The following is a 21,520-nucleotide window of genomic DNA, read 5'->3' as shown; positions in this document are numbered from 1 at the left end:
CCTGCACCTAGCTACTTTACAGAAAGTTTTCTTCATGTGTAACTTCTTCTTCATCTTCTTTTTTTATTAAGTTGTTATGCCCATAGTATTTTACAAAAAAAATTGCCTAATAACTTAGTGAGCCTTGGAATGTCTTAATTTATTTTATTTTTTCTATCTCCTGGCAATTTTACTTAAACACTTTTTTTTTATCTGAAGGAGTTTTAGATAGCCTTGATAATCTCATTCAACATGAAATTTCTTTCCAAAATGTAATGTGATCATCTGGCAGCTGCAAGAATAAGCTGAAAAGAGCTTCACCTGGATTCAAGGAGTTCAAAGTTCCATTGTTTCCTATAAACCTTATTCACCAGGTTTCCTCCAGCTTGCAGGACCAGCTGAATGGAAAAATTTGTGATGTTTTGGAACACATCACCATGTAACAGAGAGTTACTGTTATATCTCAGCCTTCTTTCTGGTGGGCCTAAGAGTTTTTTTTTTTTTTTTTTTTTTTAAATATCTCTTCCTTAGTCATGTATTATATGTACAGGTATTTCACTAAGTTACAGCCTTTTAATATCAACACAGTTGCATAAATACCAAACAGAAGTATTCCTGTGTATGTATCTATCAAGTGTATCTATATATTGCCAGACACCTTCATCCTGTAAGTGGTGCCCCCCCAAAATTGCCTCCATGTTGCCCTGTCCTTTGCCATTTGGTGGGCCTCCCTCCAACTTACACCCCCACCCCCTCGCATATATCTTTCCACTCAGTTCCTCCATCTCATCCTTGATCTTTCCCTCCACCTCTACCACTCCTCCCCACTCACGTACACTTGTCTAGTCAGTCTCATTCTCCAGTCTCTCCACATGGCCGGACCATGTTGTAATATTTCCCTGAACACTTTCAGTCACATTTATCAACACCATAGTGCCTGTTTAGTTCCTCATTCATCTGACTGTCTCTCCATTTAACTCCACAAAGCAGTATGAATGTGCCATATGTATAAATTAGCTGGTAAAGAAGTGCTACAAAGCCACCTAACTCCCGCAGGAATATGATCCATTGTCCACAGAAGCTTATACTAATGAGGACAATAGTTTACCTGATGTTTGACATCATAGGCTGCCTCTGTCAGAATGATGTTCTTGCATAGGCTTGATCCCCAAGAGGTGACTGGAGGTTTTAAAGTATTAGGAGAAATACCTTGAGATGGTTTTGGCCATTTATAAAGAATGGAGAATGAAATATTGACTGGGAAAGCTTATGTCGGTGAAGTGGAGGGGTGAGGGGGAGACTGAGGATGAGATAGAGGAATGGAATGGAGAATTATATGAGAGAGAGGGGATGTAAGTTGGCAAGAGGGCACCTTGACAATGGAGGATAGGATAACATGGAAGTGATTCATTTGAGGCCATGCTTTCCAAGAGAAAAAATGGGAGAAATGGAGTTCCCCCGAGCTAAGCCCTGTGTTGGACTATATAGCCCCGCTAGGGTTACAGGAGCGAGCTACCACTCCCGGCACGGCAGCCCGGGCGAGGCTCGAACTCGCAATCCCCCGATTATGGGTCCGGCGCGCTACCACTGTGCTACCGCGCCCCCCGATGCTTTCCAAGAGAGAAGGATGTAAGTTGAAGAGAGGGCAGCTTGATGATGGAGGATTGGATGGCTTGAAGGCATTTTGTTTGAGGCCACCCCTTCCAGGATTAAGGTAACTTACCATAGATATGTAAAACAGATTATAATGCCATCAGTGGGAGTTGTCTGGTCATTTACAGTATCTCTGTATGCAGTAGACATGAGCTTGTACACCTCAGTGGGGGTAAAATGGAATGAACTATCACAGTTATGCTTCTTGTCACATTCTTTGCTGTCTGTACTCCCTTTACCTTATCTAGTCAAAAATTTTCAGTTTTTTACAGCGTATTTTATATAGTTCAATGGCAGGAGACAGTACTTCAGCTCTATATACCTTCTATTACGTCAGTGCTGCTCATAACGCATTTGATCCCCTGGGTGATTGTGGTGGTGACACCCCCCCCTCAGATATAAATATATTTTAGAATTGGAAATGTATACCTTTTGTGGCAGTTACTTCAATTATTGTTGCACCTAAAGGATGCTTGATCTACAGGAATTTTCTTTAATATTTTTGTACAGTAGACCCTCCGTCACGGGGTTTTTAAAGTATATGAAATAATAAAGGATATTATTCAATAATACTGAAGAGCAGGGACAATGAATTGTCTTGGAAAATCAAGCAATGATTACTTTATGCCGGCTTATTTCGCCGATTCTCTAAGAACGAGAATTTATAAACTTTCTCAACAGTACACAGCAGAGACTAATTCCCTCACAATTGCTGTTTGTTAGTACTGTTAGCTTCTGGAGAAAGTGACATCGCCCCTGACAATCAATAACTAATGCTATTAATGATAACAGGTTCTTGCTGATGCATTAACTCCTGGTTGCACAACGGATTTTAAGCTTAATACAAAAGGACTGGCCTAAATACCAGTTATGAATAGCAAAGTGTTTATGCAAACTAGGAGCTATAAGTGAAATAAGCTTAATATGGAAAATAAAACACGAGTTTACATTACATTAAGCTCAAGAAAAAGAACTGTTAAATTTATTGATTACAATAAAATAAATTTATGTTACATTTCAAAATTAATTCAAAATAAGGAGATTGCACTCACTCGCTCACTCAAAAGCTAAACTCTTAAATTTAGGAAAAAAGCAAAAAGAAAATACTGGTCAGAAAATTGGACAAAGCGGATGACTTGGCGTCGTTACTGGAAGGACACTGCACACACTAAGTCTCTCGCCAATCACGCTAGGTGGGAATACGGCGGCAGTGGGAACTGCGTCGTAGGAAGGACACTGCCACACACTGCCTGCTTCCGTGGCATACAAATCTTGACTGACTTCAAATCGTGGGACAGAGGCAAGTGTCCAGCCGCTTTGCTAACGGCTAGAATGAACGAAACACGCCCATAATAAATCGCTCAGCGGAAGTGCTAATGTCTCGCACAAAGACGATCATTTATGACACAGTGAAAAATTGTTCTGAAAATACTCCCGACCAGGTGAATACGTAGTGGTTAAACTGAACGATAAACACTGGGATTCCTCTAGAGTTCGCGGTTTCCCATCAAAGTTGATGTCACGAGCCGAGTCATGACATTACGCCCCATTAAAAGTGAAATTTTTTCTCAGGAAAAAAATTTCAATATACATACATATAAATCCTACTCAGTCACACAAGATTCACACTGTGGTGTGTGTGTGCTATCCTGCTACAGGAGAAAGTCACAGTCGCCAGTGAGCAAAAAAACCTCGTATTTACGTTATTAGAAGCAAGCTTGAGGGAAAAACTCCGTGACGACGGTGAAAAATCCTGTACTCAGGTCAAACTGAGCGAAAAATTCGCTACATTTACATTAACAACTAATTGCTATGTAGCGTGATGTATGCAATACATGGTGTAGGTGTGACAGTTGTGGTGTAACTGTACCTACGTGTAAAATTACATAATGCAAATTTATAGTAAATAATGACGATGAGGCAGAAGAGAAGGGACGGCAGCATGCGACAGGGATGATCAGCTGATCTGCACGGCAATGCCTCACCCGCCAAGTGCACCTGCGAAAGGAATCAAGATGGAGCATCAGAAGTATCATTTCTCTCTCTCTGCCTAGCAATCAGTACTTATGTCATTATTAACCTGGAAACGTAGTCTTAGGATTCACAAATTGCTCAGTATGCTTATAGTTTACTGGTTAACGCTTATTAACTAGGAAACGTGCCAGTTCTTGAATTGCTCAAATCTCTTAGAACGGGCAGTTTACTAGTTAACCTAACATTATTAACCAGGAAACGTGCCAGTTCTTGAATTGCTCAAATCTCTTAGAATGGGCAGTTTACTGGTTAACCTAACTCTACATTTACGATTAATGACAGGAAGCTGAGAATTGCTACGCAATCTCGGGCGGGTCACGTTTTAACACCCACCGTGGGTGTGAACACTCATGTGGATATTGTGCATTCTCTGGGAATCCTCAGAGAGGCCCACAGTTCGAGTCGTTCCACAAGGTAATTCTTACACAGCCTTGGACTGTCTCTGCAGGGTTCTCAAACTTCCCCCTTAACTTATGGTATACATATGTATGTACAGGCCCTGGACATACTGTGTCCTGTAGGGTCAACGGGCGAGACGTCAGGTCTTACTGGTACACTAACTGGGAACCAGGCTGGTCCTTGGATTACTCAAATCTCTGAGGACGCCTGTCTTACAGAACTCAGCATACAACAGTTGCCCATGTTAGTCAGCAGTTAGTAGGCGAGACATCAGGTCTGCACCTATGTTATCACTTCCCTTGATGTATCTCACAACAAGGTTAAACTGCTGTAAATACAGTGTCCAGCATGTCAGTCTTGCATTAGCCGTCTTGGTCATGTTGAGTCTAGTGAGTGGCATAAGATCAGTTTCCAGAGTGAATGGTGCTCCATATAAATAATAATAGTATTAACACCATCAACCACGGCCAAGAGTTCCTTCTCGACAGTACTGTAATTCCTCTCGGCGGGTTTTAGCTTATGGCTGTGGTATGCCACTGGGAAGATTCCACCTTCCGATTCCTGCATCAATACGGCACCTACTCCATCTTGTGAAGCATCAGTGCGCAGTATGAAAGGTTTGTAGGAATCAGGCAACTGCAAGATAGGCTTCTTTCACAACATGTTCTTAACCCACCCCATCCTGACCACTTTTTCACCACTGGTACCCCCCAATCCCGACCATTTTTGGACCCAAATTTTCTTTGCTAAAACTTTCGCTTTTGGTCAGAAACAATGGTCAGTCACCAAGAAAGTGTTCACCGGGGTCCATAAGTGGCCTAAACAGGTATACCTTCATTACACCTGGTACCGTGTTCTGTGTAGGTGGTCTGAGGCTCTCACGTTTTCTGTGGTATTATAAGTCTGGGAAACCATTGAAAGTAAGTAGATATGTATTTATTACAAACATAAAAACACGTGATACAAGAGTAAACTGGATTTTATACAAAAACAGAGGTGAAATAAGCATTGTACCATCGGCCGAACCGAGCGAAATCGGCCAAACTGTTCACTGATGAATCGCTAACATTGCCGAATCATGATACATATCATTTTTTCTACTTACATAATACATCTCCAATAACATTATACCATTTTACATTTTATTGAACTGTTTTTACTTATTAACAGGGCTTTCGATAATATTTAGCGTAATGTTAGTGCTTATTTACGTAGTGAGTGAACTCGCTGTGACTGTTGTTTCAACTCGCATTGTGTTTTTTCAACTTACATAATACTTTCCTAATAACATTATACACTTTTCCACTTCAGAGAACTGTTTTGAGATAGTTTCAGGCCTTACGATAATATTTAGCATAATAATAACGCATAATAACACAGAGGGTGAAGTCGCTATGACTATTATTTCAACGTACAACCTATTTTTCTACTTATACAATACTTCTCCACTAACATTACACATGTTTCCACTGTATATCATTGCTATCACATAATTGGAGACCTTACTATTCTACTGAGCGTCATATTATCGCATATTTACACAGTGAGTGTTATCGCTATATCATTTGTTTCATCTTACTCTAGTATTCAACTTATAAATTACTTTCCTACTAACATTACACCCTTTTCCACTTTATATCATTGCTATCACATACTTACAGACCAGAATGTTCTACTGAGCGTAATATTTTCGCAGATTTACACAGTGGTTGTACTTGTGACATCAATTGTTACAACTTACACTATTTTTCAACTTATACATTACTTTCCTGCTAACATTACACCCGTTTCCACTTTATATTCTTGCTATCACATATTTACTGACCAGAGTGTTATACTGAGCGTCATATTTTCGCAGATTTACACAGTGGGTGTAGTTTTGATATCACTACTTTCAACTTACACTATTTCTCAACTTATACATTACTTTCCTCCTAACATTACACCCGTTTCAACTTTATATAAGACTTAGCACATACTGACTGGCCTTACCATTATACTGAGCGTCATATCGCCATCCCACACAGTTTCAGTAGTGTAGGAAGTTATGGTACTCTTTGAAACAGGGCTGAAGGCACAACTCAACATTGCACTCTGCACACTCGTACCTTGTGTCTTTTCTCTGAGTGGCTGGTCTGACTGTCGAGTGCTTGCATACATGGCAGTGGTGCTGGGGTTTACGATGGTTTGGTTGGGAAGGGATTGTGCGAGGGTAGTGGCGTCCTGCAAGGCGTAGGGGAGTCTGGGCAGTCATGGGGGTGTGTGTGCGGTGTGTGGGCCTGTCCTGGGCATACCTGGCGATTATTTCACGTGACAGCTCCCTCACAAACCCCTCAAAGGTCTCTGATATTCCCGTTGTCATGGTGTGCAGGTAGTGTGCGTTGAGGACCGTGATGTCGAGCAAGTGGAAAAAGAGCTTTTTGTACCACTTCATTGTGGTCCTGGCACAGTCCACACTGGAAATCATCGAGTCTGACTGATCCACTTGCCTCATGTTCAGATTATAGTCAAGTACAGACTCGAGTTTCCAGACGTTGCGCCTCCTCTCGCTACGGTGATCAACAGAGTCTTTGCGGTGCATCAGGGGGCTGTGTAGGCTACAGTCGATAGGAGGCAAACTTCCCTGTTGTGGTTCCACAGGGTGGCAAGGATGTTATTTGCCTGGAAGAAAACCACCTCGTTCTTGTCACGTTTCCTCCCTATCTTGACCATATGGCGATGGTTTCTCTTTACTGTACCACAGACTCCAGTGTCATGTTGGTGGAGGAACTGAGCGAGAAGAGGGCTAGTGTACCAGTTGTCCAGGTACAACACATGACCACGATGAAGGTACTCCTCCATCATTGTCTTCACCATGGCCCCTGAGAGTCCAATACTACGATCTTCTGTTATATCTGTCTGTGCGCCCGTGTACAAGACTGTGTCTTGCACATAACCAGTCTTACAGTCACACATAACAAAGATCTTGAACCCGAACCGGTGTCTCTTCCTGGGTGTGTACTGGCGAAAGGAAATATTGCCTCTCCACAACACAAGACTCTCATCTATGACGAGGTCTCTGTAAGGATAAAATGAGGAGCAGAACATTTCCCGTAAATGATCAAATACAAACCTAATTCTCCTCATTCTATCAGTGTTATTAGCATTAGCTGGATCTTCTGCATCAAAAAAATTGGAGGCGGCCGAGAATCTGCTGAAATCTATTACGACTCATCACCATTCCAAAGAAAGGTGTGATGGTCATTGGGTAAGTGGTCCAGTATGACGGTATTTGATTTTTTCTGACAACACCTATCAAGAGAACCAGGGCAAAAAATAAGAACATCTCAGAAATTGTCACAGGATAGTCATATTGCTGGGAATGCCTGCTAGTTGTACCCAGACGTTCAGTTTCACGGCACTGTGTTCATGAAAATAGGTTTGTCTGCTCCACTATGCGCCCCACAAACGCCTCCCCAAGGAACAGGTGGAAGAAATCCACCCTAGTGGAACCCGCATGCATACCTGGAGCCGTGCAACCAGACCGCCACTCCTCAGTGAAAGGGTGAATGATGGGAGTAAAATTACTCCCATCTTCCCAGTTCCACGAGACACTACCGTCTCCAGCCTCGTCGCCTTCGTCAAGGTCGGGAGGTGAGGGTGGTGGGGGAGGTTGGGGAGGTGGAGAGCGGCGCCCTTCATTACTCGCACTTCTCTTCCCTCTCCCTTTTCCTTTACCCTTTCCCTTCCCTTTCCTTCCTTTCCCCACATCCTGGGGCTGTGGGGAGGAAGTTTGGGAATATTGTGGGGTGAAAGACGTGCTGGGGAGCGGCTCCACCTCCTCTCCCCTATGCCTACGTGCACCACGTGCTCGTGCTGCCTCACTCACACCACTTTCCCTTTCACCCCGCACTCCCTCCACACCACTTTCCCTTTCACCCCGTGCTCCCGCCACACCACTTTCCCTTTCACCTCGCACTCCCGCCACACCACTTTCGCCTTCCCCAGACAAAACACTAGGACCATACCTTATTTGCCTTCTCGCCCCACCTTCTGATCCTCGGGGTGAGATTTTTTCCTTCCCCAACCACAAGGCAACATCACATCCTAAGCCGCCGTCCTTGTCCTCGTCCTCGTCCTCATCAGAATCTCTCTCTAGGGGATGGAGAGAGATCCGTGCAGGTGTTTTGGGTGCAGGCTGGCCTTCCCTTGCCTTATGATACGTGACATACCGCTTTTTCCGGGGCGAAGGGACCTCCTCATCACTGCTTGTTATTTCCTGCTCAGGCTGCACGTAATCTTGATCCACCACATCGTCATCAAGTGGAGAATCACTGTCTCCAGTGAAGGCATCCAGGGCAGATTGTATCTCATCGTCTGAGAGACCTTTACGCGCCATGTCTGACCTGGGTCACTGCTAACAGGTGAGTGACCGAGACAAGGGCGCGTGCGGGTCACGCGGGGTCTGGGACGCTGCCCGCCTGGTGGCAGGTAGGGGAGGCTTGGGTAGGTGGGCGAATCGAAAATCTCGCACGAATTTTGAAAATTGTGAAAATTATGGACCTTGCAATTGCACCGCGTTAAAGTACGTCAACGGGATTGGCAGTGACAAAACGTGAGGACGCTGAAGAACGTCGACGGGATGCTGTGGGTTAAGGGTGGTAAAAGCTCTCTCTTGCGCTTCTCCCCATTCAATGGTGTTTGGAGCATATTTTCATAGCACCTCGTACAACGGTTGGGCAATGAGAGCAAAGTTAGGGATAAAACTCCTATAATACCCCATTAGGCCAAGGAATGCCCTAACCTGTTTCTTGGTCACGAGTCTCGGGGCTTCTCTAACCTTCCTGATCTTGTCACCCTGACACCTGCAGTGATTGTTGCCAACAACATGTCCGAGGAACTCTACCTCACTGTGAGCAATCTTACATTTGCTAGGGTTCACAGTCATGTTGAAACTCTGGTGTCTACTGAAGACAATTTCCAAGACTCTGATGTGCCCCTCCGACGTGGCAGAATGAACGAGGACATCATCAACGAACATCTCTACTCCTACAATACCATGGAGCACTTGTCTCATGGCACAATTGAATACTGCTGGGGAACTGGTAAGTCCAAATGGGAGGACTTTATACTGATACAACCCCCTAGGAGTAGCAAAGGCAGTGAACTGATGGCTCTCGGGGTGAAGGGGAATCTGGAAGAATCCTTTCGCCAAATCGAGCTTCGTGAAATATCATGACCCTGCCAGCTTGAAGAAGATGTCAATGTGGTCACCCATCAGCCCAGCATCCACTTTGGTGATTGCAATGAGCCTCCTATAGTCGCCACAAATCCTGACTCCACCAACTTTCTTGCAAACTACTACCATTGGACTGCAGTGAGGAGATGAGGATTTTTCAATAATACCTGCAATCTCCATGTCAGCAATTTCTTTGTCTACTGCGCCCAGTAGTCGCATGGGAATCGGATATGACTTAACCTTTACGGGAGTATCGCTGGTCAACTCAATCTTGTGACAGTCAACCTTTGCAAGTCTAGGTTGGTCAGAGAAGACATCAGCATACTGACAGAGCAGTGACCTTATGGCATTCTGATCACCTAATGCTAAGTCAGCGTTAAGTAAAACATCTCCGACAGTCTCTTCCTGATGGGACTGAGCGGTTAAGGGCTCATCATCATGGTCATCAGCTGGGATCACCTCGGCTGCCCCGGTTTCTTCCAGTGGCTGGTCACTATCATCAGGTACTCGTAGGCCAGTCTCTTCGGTGTTTGACTCATGATAAGCCTTCAACATGTTAATGTGGAACCTTTTGCGAAGATTCCCCATCTGAATTATGTAGTTGAGGTCTGAAATGCACTCTACTACATCAAATGGATCCTTCCACTGCGCCAACAACTTGTTCTGGGCAGTGGGGAGTAACACCAAGCACTTATCACCTGGACTAAACTTCCAAAGTTTTGCCTTCTTATCATAATAGGCTTTCTGAACTTCACGCGCCTTGATCAATTCTTCCTTAGCTAACTCGCACGTCGACTGGAGACGGTCAGCTAGATCAAGGACGTAGGTGTAGGTGGTCTTGACATCAGGGTCGGGTTCTTCATCATCCCATAACTCGCGAAGGACTTGAAGTGGTCCACGAACTGACCTTCCATACACCAGTTCAAAGGGTGAGAACTTCAAGGAGTGCTGTGAGACTTCTCGATAAGCAAACAGAAGAGGAGCAATGAACCGCGGCCATTCCTTTGGCTGTTCGGCGGCCATGCACATTAACATCTTCTTGAGAGTCCCATTGAACCTCTCACATAGCCCGTTACACATGGGATGATAAAGCGTAGTTCGCAGGCCTCGGATGGACAACAACCTGAATGCTTCGTTCATCATTGCAGAGGTGAACTGTGAACCCCAGTCGCTTAAGACCTCTTTGGGGATACCTACGCGACAGAACACTTCGATCAATGCCTCAGCAACAACGACGGCCTCTATATTCTTAAGGGCCACGGCTTCAGGCCACCGTGTGCTGAAATCAACAATAGTGAGGATATACCTTGATCCGTCACTTGCCCTAGGAGAGATTGGCCCAACAATGTCAACTGCTACTCTCTCGAACGGTTCAGAGATTACAGGCATTGGTTTCAATGGCGCAGGACGGACACGTCCCCGGTCAGTGGTATGCTGACACACATCACAGGAACGCACAAGCCTTTTTATTTCCTGTCCCATTCCTGGCCAGAAAAAGTCAGTATGGATGTGGTCAGAGGTTTTCTTTTGGCCCATGTGACCCCCCATGACTGAACAATGACCCAATTCAAACACTGCCTGGCGATACTTTGCGGAAATGACAAACTGCAGTTGAACCTCGACCTGGGGTGTTTGTGACTCACGGTATAGCCATCCTCGCTTGCGAAGGAACCTGGCTTGACCTCCCCGTGAATACTTAATCACTTTACCCTCCAGCTTCTTATGCACTGAGGCAAGTGTCGGGTCAGACTGTTGTTCTTGGACAACGTCTTGACTATGAATCAAATCTTGCGGTGTTGCGACGGTCAACAGGGTGACATGATTCGGAGCCTTGGCCATGACTCGTGTTACTGCAACAGCCGAAGTCTGAATAGCAACATCTACAGCACAACTGTTTTTGACGCCTGGTATGTTGCCGATAATAAGGTCAAACTAGGGTTCTGGCATGACAACAGCAGCTGCCAAGCCAGTGTAGAAAGGAGATGCCACCTAGATACGTGCCTCAGGGAACAATCTCACTGACCCATCAATAAGTCTAACTTGGATCTGCTTACCCGTGTACTCGTTGGGCCGAACTAAACTTTGCTTGACAGAGCAACCTGAGGAACTATTATCTCTCAGGACATTTACAGAAACACCTCCAACAAACCCTGGCTGAACAAGAAAGGCAGTGTTACTGGTGGAAGGGTCTGAGGAGGTAGCACCCAGTCATTGGTGAGACTGCAGAACAAACGATGCAGCAAATGTGGCGCCCTGAGAACTTGATACCTGAAGGGTCATGCTCACCATCTGAGGAGCTGGAGCATTGACCACCTGTGGAAGAGGGTTCACTGTCGCTGGGGAACTAGTGAACTATGAAGTACCTGTACTGGTGGGGTTGACACCACTGTATGCTTGTTGTGGCATAAGGGCAGCATTTGCATCCTGCCTCCGATACACTAAAGTTGATTGTCCTGACTGAGGGTTACGTGGTTTGTCCTTGCCCTGCTGCTGCTTGAAATACCGGCACTGCCGCTGGTTAGGGTTCTGCTTATCGTACCGCTTCCACTCAAGTTTCTGAGTGTTTTGCCCCTGGTACTTCTTCTGCGGTTTTGGACCTTGGCCATTATTCTGAGAATGGCCTTGTTGCTGGGTTTCAGTCTGAGACAGTTTCCCAGATTTATCAGGTTTCCTGTTCCAGGTATGCTGCTTGCGTGTTTGATACCCGTATGCAGTGAAAAATGCATCGGCCTTCTTCACCATTTGGCTGGCATCTCTTACCTGGCAGATCTTAAGCTGAGCCATAAGTTCAGTAGGCCACGACTTTTCCAGCTGCGTGCGCAGCATAAGGTCAATTATCCTGTCACACGTGGAAGGAGTTTCATTTTTCTCCATCCACTCATCTAAGTAAGCAGTAAGCCGGTCAAGAAACTGAACGGCAGTCTCTTTATCCTGTAAACGCGCCCTCATGAACTGACTCTTGGCGTCGTCAACTGTGAGACCGTACGCTTTGACAAGTGCAGCCTTCATCATCTCATACATGAGATTGTCTCCACGAATTCTGTAGAGAATATTGAAAGCAGGGCCCTCAAACAGGCTAAGAAACTGAAGCCGTTTAGCTGCATCATCCAGCTGGTAAATTTGAGCCATGTCTTCAAAACTAGCTATGTATGGCTCGATTCGCTCGCCTTCCTTGTATGGGGGAAGCTTGATGTGTGGGGTCTCCATAACATGTGCAGGGAGAGCGCTCGTGGAGCTTGGGCCAGCGGCACCAGATGTGTCTGAAGCCAAGGAATCTCGCTTGAGCTTCAGCATTTCAATTTCATGCTTTTCACATGCTTCTTGCTTGGCACGTTCGTGTTCGCGCTGTTCTTGCTCGTGTTCGCGTTCTCTTTCGCGTTCTTCACGAGCATCTTTCTCACGTTGTTGCTCGTAATTAAACCATGAGAGGACGTAGCTTTGGAATTTTTCTGGGTCAGTAAGGCCCATATCTTTAGCTTCCTGTACATAGATTTTGGCAGCCATGATACTAACTCAATCTAAATAAACTAGCGACTCAGTACTGACTGCGATTTTTGCAAAGAGAGATGCCAGTAATAAAAAATAATGAATATAGGCACAGGTTAGTGGTGACCAGTTTTATCTAATTAAACTGGTAAAGAAAGAAAATTAAACAAACAACTGACTGTGAAACTATTATGTAAATTAATAGAACTAAATCAATAATCACCAGTAAGATAGTGCCTATAGACTTTAATGATAAATATCTAAGTATGAGTGAGTGAGTATTATCTCGTGAATAACTTTAGAGCTAGGAGTTAATATCCTGGCGAGGTCGCCAATTGTCACGGGGTTTTTAAAGTATATGAAATATTAAAGGATATTATTCAATAATACTGAAGAGCAGGGACAATGAATTGTCTTGCGAAAATCAAGCAATGATTACTTTATGCCGGCTTACTTCGCTGACTCTCTAAGAACGAGAATTTATAAACTTTCTCAACAGTACACAGCAGAGACTAATTCCTCACAATTTCTGTTTGTTAGTTCTGTTAGCCTCTGGAGAAAGTGACTTCACCCCTGACAATCAATAACTAATGCTATTAAAGATAACAGGTTCTTGCTGATGCATTAACTCCTGGTTGCACAACAGATTTTAAGCTTAATACAAAAGGACTGGCCTAAATACCACTTATGAATAGCAAAGCGTTTATGCAAACTAGGAGCTATAAGTGAAATAAGCTTAATATGGAAAATAAAACACGAGTTTACATTACATTAAGCTCAAGAAAAAGAACTGTTAAATTTATTGATTACAATAAAATAAATTTACGTTACATTTCAAAATTAATTCAAAATAAGGAGATTGCACTCACTCACTCAAAAGCTAAACTCTTAAACCTAGGAAAAAAGCGAAAAGAAAATACTGGTCAGAAAATTGGACAAAGCGGATGACTTGGCGTCGTTACTGGAACGACACTGCACACGCTAAGTCTCTCACCAATCACGCTAGGTGGGAATACGGCGGTGGTGGGAACTGCATCGTAGGAAGGACACTGCCACACACTACCAGCTTCCGCGGCATACAAATCTTGACTTACTTCAAATCGTGGGAAAGAGGCAAGTGTCCAGCCTCATTGCTAACGGCTAGAATGAGCGAAACGCCCATAATAAATCGCTCAGCGGAAGTGCTAATGTCTCACACAAGACGATCATTTGTAACACAGTGAAAAATTGTTCTGAAAACACTCCCAACCGGGTGAATACGTAGCGGTTAAACTGAACGATAAACACTGGGATTCCACTAGAGTTCGCGGTTTCCCACCAAAGTTGATGTCACGAGCTGACTCATGACACCCTCGATTTAACATAACCCAATAGACCAGATATCGGATTGAATGGACACCATGAAATTGCCAGACTTACTACGGCTGTAACAAACAAGGTCCATTAAATGGAGCACTGTGGGTTCCAGCACATATGTTTTCTACCCATTTTACTCCAGCTTTACCTGAAATTACCCTCTCCCCATCATGACTGCTGAGTTCTACTAACAGACTGTAGTATCATTTTACAGAACATGTCGTGAAAATAATGCAGTGACAAGGATATGAAATAAACTGCAAAATGGCAAAATTAAGGGCCAAGTTAGTGTAGAATGGGTATACCTTTCATTTTTTTACAAGAGTATGCTACTGTCCTCACTTATTTTCAAACATGTACTTGAAATCCCACCTGAAAGGGGGACTATCGGATGCAGCATAACAGACTATCAACATTATCGGATGAGGTTTCCCCCCCCCCAATTAATCCGTTATAGGGGGACGCTCACTATCCACTCACTTGATGTAGTGCTGCTGTCAGGTTCTGCCCTTTCCTCTCCTCCATTTTTTTTTTCCTTCCATCCTCTTCTGTCTTTCTGTCCTTCATTCTTTCCTCATCCTTCTGCCTACGGGTGACTTTACACTCCATCTTCTGTCTTTCTTTCCTTCATTATTTCCTCTTCCTTCTGCCTGTGGGTGACCCTACACTGAGTTACAAGCCAAATGGTTCCCTGTACACCAGGAAACCATTTATTATGCTGGGTGGTAACCATATAACCAGATTTTGGCGCCTGGTGGTTTAGTGGGTAATTATTGCGCTCCAATCGGATTGAGCCGGTGAAAGTTTATATCCAAGGGGTGATTGGGGTTTATTACTCACGTAATGCCCCTCAGGGGTGAGTGAGGCTGGCCACTGTCATCTTAAATGTCAGGACCAACCTGCCTTGCCCCGGGCTCCTACACTTCTCATGGGGCAACGTAGATTTGGATGATGGATGGATGGATAGGAGGGTTTACTGTTTTTGGCAGAAATTGGTGCCCCCTAGTCACTGCTGTCCTAGGCAGTCACCCTGTTCGACTAGTGGTAGGACTGGCCCTGCATAACACCTCTTTGTTACTGCCATCATAATCTAGATAGAGGGATGGATATTCTAGGCCAAGATAGTGTAAAATGAGTTTAATAATCACAAGCTAAGAAAAGACTGGTATGTTGCTCTGCTCATTGATTATTTTTGTGATAGAACATGGAGGAAAGTGATGGACAGGCCTTAATTGTTAAGTACGTCAGATGCAGCGGACTACTAGACAAATTTTTGTCCCTGGCTGTAACACACTGTGAAAAATATTGAATTTTAATACTTTGAGTGCTTACGGGATTATGGCATCTGGCAATAGATAGATAGATAGTATTTTACCTGATGGTGGGTAAAAGTACAGGGTAATTTATGTGGGGTAGGGTGGTAAGAAGGGGTAAAACTGAGAGTTTTGGAAAGTCGCCAGAACACATTTTCCCGTTATACATTCAAACATATTGTTTGAGTAACGCATGTTTGAGTACCATGAGATGGAGAGATGGGGTGGAGAGGTATATGAGAGAGGGGGGTGTGAGTTGGGAGCAGGGGAGTGAAATGGCGGGGGACAGGGCGACTTGGAGGCGATTTGTTTGTGGCCACCCCAAACGGGATTGAGGCGTCTGGCAATAGATAGATAGATAGATAGATAGATAGAGTACCATGTTTCTTGTCCTACGTTACTCAGTGATTGACTGTCCTATCAAAGAAGAGAGTGTGTATCCATGTGCAGTTTGCCAAATGGGTATGGGAAGTAACTCCATCTTGTGCAGTTTTTGTGATAAAGGGGTGCATAAGAGATGTTGTGGTACTTGAGGTAGACTGTGAAATAATGTTGATTTTGTGTGTGTGGTGTGTTACTGAGAGCATGTAGAGATTGTCAGGAATGAGAGAATTGATCTTGCTGGAGAGTCTCTTGAGTGTGTGGAGGAGCTTTTGTATTTGGGACACAAGTTATGTGCTGGAGATAGGGCTGGAGCTAGCTCTGTGGCTACAGTAAGGGTGGTTGGAGGAAGTTTAGGGTGCTATTGCTCCCCTAACAATGAGAGGGTTCTCCCTCCTTGGTAAGGGTTCTTTGTATGTGGGATGTATTAGGCGTGTATTGCTGTATGGTAGTGAAACCTGGACAGTAAATAAAGAGGATATTTGTAGGCGTGTGCCATACCACGTTGAGTACACCGCTTCCCGTCCGATCAGCGAAGTTAAGCAACGTTGGGTCTGGTTAGTACTTGGATGGGTGACCGCCTGGGAACACCAGATGCTGTTGGCATCCCTACGTGTCAAGTGGGGTTGGTGGAGGATTAGTGTCCCTCCCTGTAAAACAATTACCGTAACTCTAAACCCTTGGCCACCCCGTCTGGGATGCATGGTGTCTGGCAATGAATGAATGATGAATGATATTTGTAGGCTCAAATGGACAGATATAACAGTGATAAGGGAAAGACAGGAGGAAGTAGTCCATGCAAGGAGGGTAGAAAGGTTGCAAGAGGATAAAAAAAGTTAGACTATAACAGAGAAGTGGACGTGCAATTGGGTAAATGTGATTTGGAGCAGATGGGAGAGGTGGAAGGTGTGTGCAAGATATTCACAGAAGAAATTTGTGCAGCATGTGAGGTAGTGTGTGGGGAGAAGGGAAGATGAAAGGTGCAAGGAGCAGCATGGTGGAATGAAGAGATGAGACAAGCTGTGGCACAAAAAAAGAAAGCATATTGTGAGTGGATGGGAAGCAGGGGCATGGAGGAAGTTGTGAGACAGAAGAGAGTGTTATATGTAGAGAGGTGAAAAGATTAATAAGGGAGAGTAAGAAGAGACTGGATGAGGAATTTGGAAAGAATTTGAGTGTAAAGTGGAGGGAATGTAAGAAAATGTTCTGGAATGAGAGTTAGACAGGATGATAAAGTAGTTAGTAGGGGAGTGAAAGGTAGAAATGGTAGATTGCTGGTGAAGGGAGAAGAGGTGAGGAGGTGGAGAGAACACTTTAAGGAACTGTTAAACATAGAGAATTAAAGTAATGCAAGTATAAGTAGCTGAGGAATGGCTGGGAGAAGGAGGGAGATGAGAATGGAAGAGATCGGTAGGATGGAAGTAGTGGAATTAATGGAGAAAGTCAAAGTGGGGAAAGTTCCTGGAATTGTTGAAGTGTGTAGTGAAATGCTGAAGCATGGGGGAGAGATAGTAATAGAAAGGATGTGGAAGATGTGCAGATTGGCCTGGGAGGAAGGTAGAGCTATGGAGGATTGGAAGCCAGGTATACTTATTCCCCTGTACAAAGGAAACGGGGAAAAGAAGTGTGTGGTAATTATAGTGGCATTTGTCTTTTGAGTGTAATAGGAAGAGTACATAGTAGGATACTTATTGACAGAGTTAGAGAAATAACAGAGGAATTTATTGCAGGACAGGGAGGTCTTAGCAGGGGAAGAGGTTGTGTAGATCAGATATTCTTTCTTAAGTCTTTAGTGGAAAAGTTTCTAGAGAAGGGAAAAAAGATGTAAGCAGCCTTCACAGATTTGGAGAAGCATAATTATGACAAGGTGGATAGACAAGGAATGTGGAAAATATTAAGAATATATAGTGTAAATGGGAAGTTGTTGAATGCTGTGAAGAGTCTGTATGAGGATGCTAAGGCTGCAGTTCATATGGATAATGAACTGAGTGAATTTTTCTGTTTGAAAGTTGGATTGAAGCAGGGATTGTCATGTCTCCATGGTTGTTCAATCTGTATGTGGATGGGGTTATAGAAGAGATACATGGTAGGGCAGTGGATGTTGGAGTGGCCCTAATGAGAGAGGACAGCATTTAGAAACTTTCTGTACTGTTCTTTGTAGATGATGCTATATTGTTAAGTGAAGACAAAGGGGTCCTGCTTGGTGAATAAGTTTGGGAGAGTGTGTAAGAAATGGAATTTAAAGGGAGGAGTAAAGTTATGGTTTTTGAGGGAAATGAAGTCACTGAATGTACAGTGAGGTTGGATGATGAGGAAATGGATAATGTAAGAACAAATAAGTACTGTACTTGGTTAATGCAGTGCGTAAAGATGGAGGTTTGGAGGGTGAATTGCTTGAAAGGGTAAAACAAGGAAGAAAGGTTGCTGATTCCTTGCAAGCAGTGATAAGAAATAGGAAGTGAGAATAGAAGTAAAAAAGTAGCTGCATGTTAGTAATGTGATATCAACTCTGATGTATGGAAATGAAGCTTGGTTGTTGGAAGGACAGAAGTCAAGAGTGAGAGCAGTGGAAGTTAGTTATTTGGGAGGAGCATGTGGAGTTACATGGAGAGACAGACTGACAAATGAGGAAGTGAAGGCACATTGTGGTGTGGATGTGGATGTGATAGGAAGCGTTAGGAGAACCATAATGACAAGGTTTTGCCATGTGGAGAGGATGGAAAGTGAGAGACTAATGAGGAGAGTGTATGGGAGTGAGGTGGAGGGGGGGGGAGAGGCAAGGGGAGGCCAAGGATGAAATGGAGGGATGGAGTGGATAGGTAGGTATATGAGAGGGGCGGGCATGAGCTGGGAGCAGGGCAGTGAAGTGGTGAGGACATGGAGGCAGTTTGTTTGTGGCCACCCCTTATAGGTTTAAGGCATCTGGCAATAGGTAGATAGATAGTTGTATGTATCATGTGTCCTTGAATGCAAGGCCTGGGGGGGCTAGGATTGCGACTGAAAAGTTGAGAGGATGGAAGGGACTGCAGTGTATGGTGTTGTGATGAGGAAGGTTAGATTGAGATGGTTTGGGCATGTTGAGAGGATGAAGGATGACAGTTGGGTGGAGAAAATGAAACTTGTGAACTCTGGGGGTAGGGTAGTGAGAGGCAGACTGAAAAAGACCTGGGACAAGGTTACAGAGTATGACCTCAGGGATAAGGGACTGGATAGAGAGGCTGCCAGAGATCAAGCAGCATGGAAAGCTACCATTACTTGACTAAGGCTGATACTTGCAAGCATGTTGGAGCCTTTATATATAATATGCGCCATTTTGGTTCAGTTCTTTCTTTCTTTTATTTATTTATTTATTTTTTTAACCTTCAAATTATTTTTATTATACTTAGGAGAGTTTCTGAGCTGGAGAGATTAGATTTAGCCATCATTAATCCTCCTCCTCCTCCTCCTCCTCTCTCATCTTTTATTATTCTTTTCATCTCAGCTGTGTTTATCATTTGGCCGTCCCTTTGCTCTTGTAAACCTCCATTTCTCTCTTCCCAAAAGTGAGAGAGTCATCTAAAATTTAATAGCTAGAATAAAATAGAAATGACACCTCCAAGCCAAAGGGCTTAGTGTCTTTGTTAAGGGAGGAATTGACTACTTGTAGGTTTTGGTTTACAAGGGAGTTGCAAATATCAGCATTAATAATATTCATAGTATCATATGAGCACAAATCATGTTTAAGGTAGAAAAATGTCTTGTTAAAATAACTTGACATTATATCAGGTACTTGATGAACATGTTATCTGTCCATTTTTGCCATAAATATAGAAAGTGCTATATCAGAGACCATTGATCTTTTCACAGTGTTTAAAAAATTATGCATTATTTTCCTTATTTGCAACTAAATCAGAGCAAATATTATTCAGCAAGTACTTCTTATTATGTCAAAGCTTTTTTCACATGGTATTTATCTACATTATGCACAATTTATGCTGATACTAGAAAATTACCAGTGTTAATAGTTTCAGCTTTGTAATCTCAGAACTCAACCTCCTCTATCTCAGAACTCACAAATGGTCCACTGTGAAGCTAAACTATATGACTATAATTCTTTCACCATATCTTGGCACAGATTTTTGTCCATTTATGAAATTAAACTTCATGTTCCTTTCATCTTATCTTGGGCCAGATTTTCATACTTTCGTAGTTATTTGTTGTAGTGCAGTTGCAGAAAAAGGTAGTGCCACAACGCTTCACCCTTTCCATAGCACATCATGGTGACAAACATTTTATTGTGGTGATAATCATTTGTTGCAACTCAGTGTTCAAGATTTTAAGATGGCAATTTTAGGCAAAGCTAAAGTGAAAAAAATACAGAAAGTCTTCATTATATGTCATCTTTATTAATACTCTGTTTAGTTATTCAGTCCACAGTATACATACATACACAAAAAGTGCTTACTGAAGTTCAGGTGCTACCTGTAAAGCTGAATTCCCACTTTTTCCCAAGTTACACTATCAATTGTATGGAAAATGTGGTGATAATTTGGAACACACCATTGATATGTAATGAGAACTTGCTGTATAGTTGATTCTCTTTGGGCAGCAGTGTGTGACAGGGAGCCAGTGCCCCCCATTGTTCCACCTCTGCCTAGTGCCCACTTGTTGGGTCGCCACACCATGCCACACCTCAGTCCTTCCCTTGAGGTGATCGCGATGGGCTGTGACTCCCCAGGGGGAGGCTTTAACTCCTCCCCTGCCAATGCCACCACTATGGACTCCTCAGCTCATGTCACACCTGTAAAAGTTCCTATTGAAAGCCTCTGTAAGTTTGTTGTGTGTTACGTAGACTTGAATGTAGTGCATCCTGAATATCTGGTTTGTTTTTACCTGACAAATTACTATGCATCCACAACTGTATTGCTAACAGCTGTAGAAGAATATGACCCACCGTCTCTGGATCCTCTGCTTGCTAACCATGAATATATTAACCACCACAAAAGCAGTACTTTTTCTTTTATCTTTAATTGGTGCACATAAAGCTGTCACATCATACATCATCTCTGATGCCTTACTTCCACCTGGGAAACCCAGGACAGGAAATGGCCATGACAGAAAACCTTCCAGGCTACTCTATCCTTACATAACTTTCTCACTTTCTCAAACATTCCCCTTCTTCTACTGTCTCTTACCAATATACTAATCTCTTCTTCCATGCCATATAAAAAGCTGTATACTGAATATGTGTGCAGTCTGAGACTGTATACTGCCTGCTAGATAACCAAGTAGCTTATGCTACTTAGATGCATCTCGTAGATACTATGACTGTTAATGACTTATAATACTGTCTTTTGTAGACCTGTAATGTTTTTGTGCATTGTTTAGTTTTGCATGACAAGTATGAATTGCAGTACATGAACTTTAATACTGAAGCCAGTAGCATCATTTTTAGTTTATTTTTGCTGTTACCAGATTATTTTATTTATCTGTGGGAGTTTTCAGATTGGAGAGGTTCAAAAGAACCTTCAATAATCCCTTCACAACAGGAGTTCTCCCCTGTAATTGAATATAATACTTTGGTATCAGCAAGAATTAAAAAAAAAAAAAAAAATCCTTCTGGTCAAGGAAGTAATCACGTTGTATATATCCCATTACTGTATATGTGAGTGATAGGCAGGGGTGTCCACTATCCACTCAGTGTAGTGCTACCTTCAGATGG

The 21,520-nt window shown here is 43.4% G+C and overlaps 1 protein-coding gene and 1 non-coding gene across 2 annotated transcripts in view; both read left to right on the top strand.

Annotated features, from left to right (window-relative positions):
• LOC145415452 (fat-like cadherin-related tumor suppressor homolog) overlaps nucleotides 1-21,520 on the top strand; it is a 693,356-nt gene that overhangs the window by 652,342 nt on the left and 19,494 nt on the right. Inside the window, exon 45 of the mRNA XM_080284728.1 lies at nucleotides 20,411-20,626. Coding sequence (XP_080140854.1) covers nucleotides 20,411-20,626 — 216 coding nt within the window. The remainder of the gene's footprint in view (nucleotides 1-20,410; nucleotides 20,627-21,520) is intronic.
• LOC145415504 (5S ribosomal RNA) lies at nucleotides 16,307-16,425 on the top strand. Its single transcript, XR_013900104.1, has one exon. It is a non-coding gene; the product is annotated as a 5S ribosomal RNA (ribosomal RNA).

The sequence above is a fragment of the Coenobita brevimanus genome, chromosome 102 (assembly GCF_032717465.1).
Source record: "Coenobita brevimanus isolate Jiangsu-jjx chromosome 102, ASM3271746v2, whole genome shotgun sequence".
NCBI lineage: Eukaryota > Metazoa > Arthropoda > Malacostraca > Decapoda > Coenobitidae > Coenobita > Coenobita brevimanus.
The sequence above is the reverse complement of the archived record's forward strand: the minus strand, read 5'-3'. Positions and strand labels throughout refer to the sequence as shown.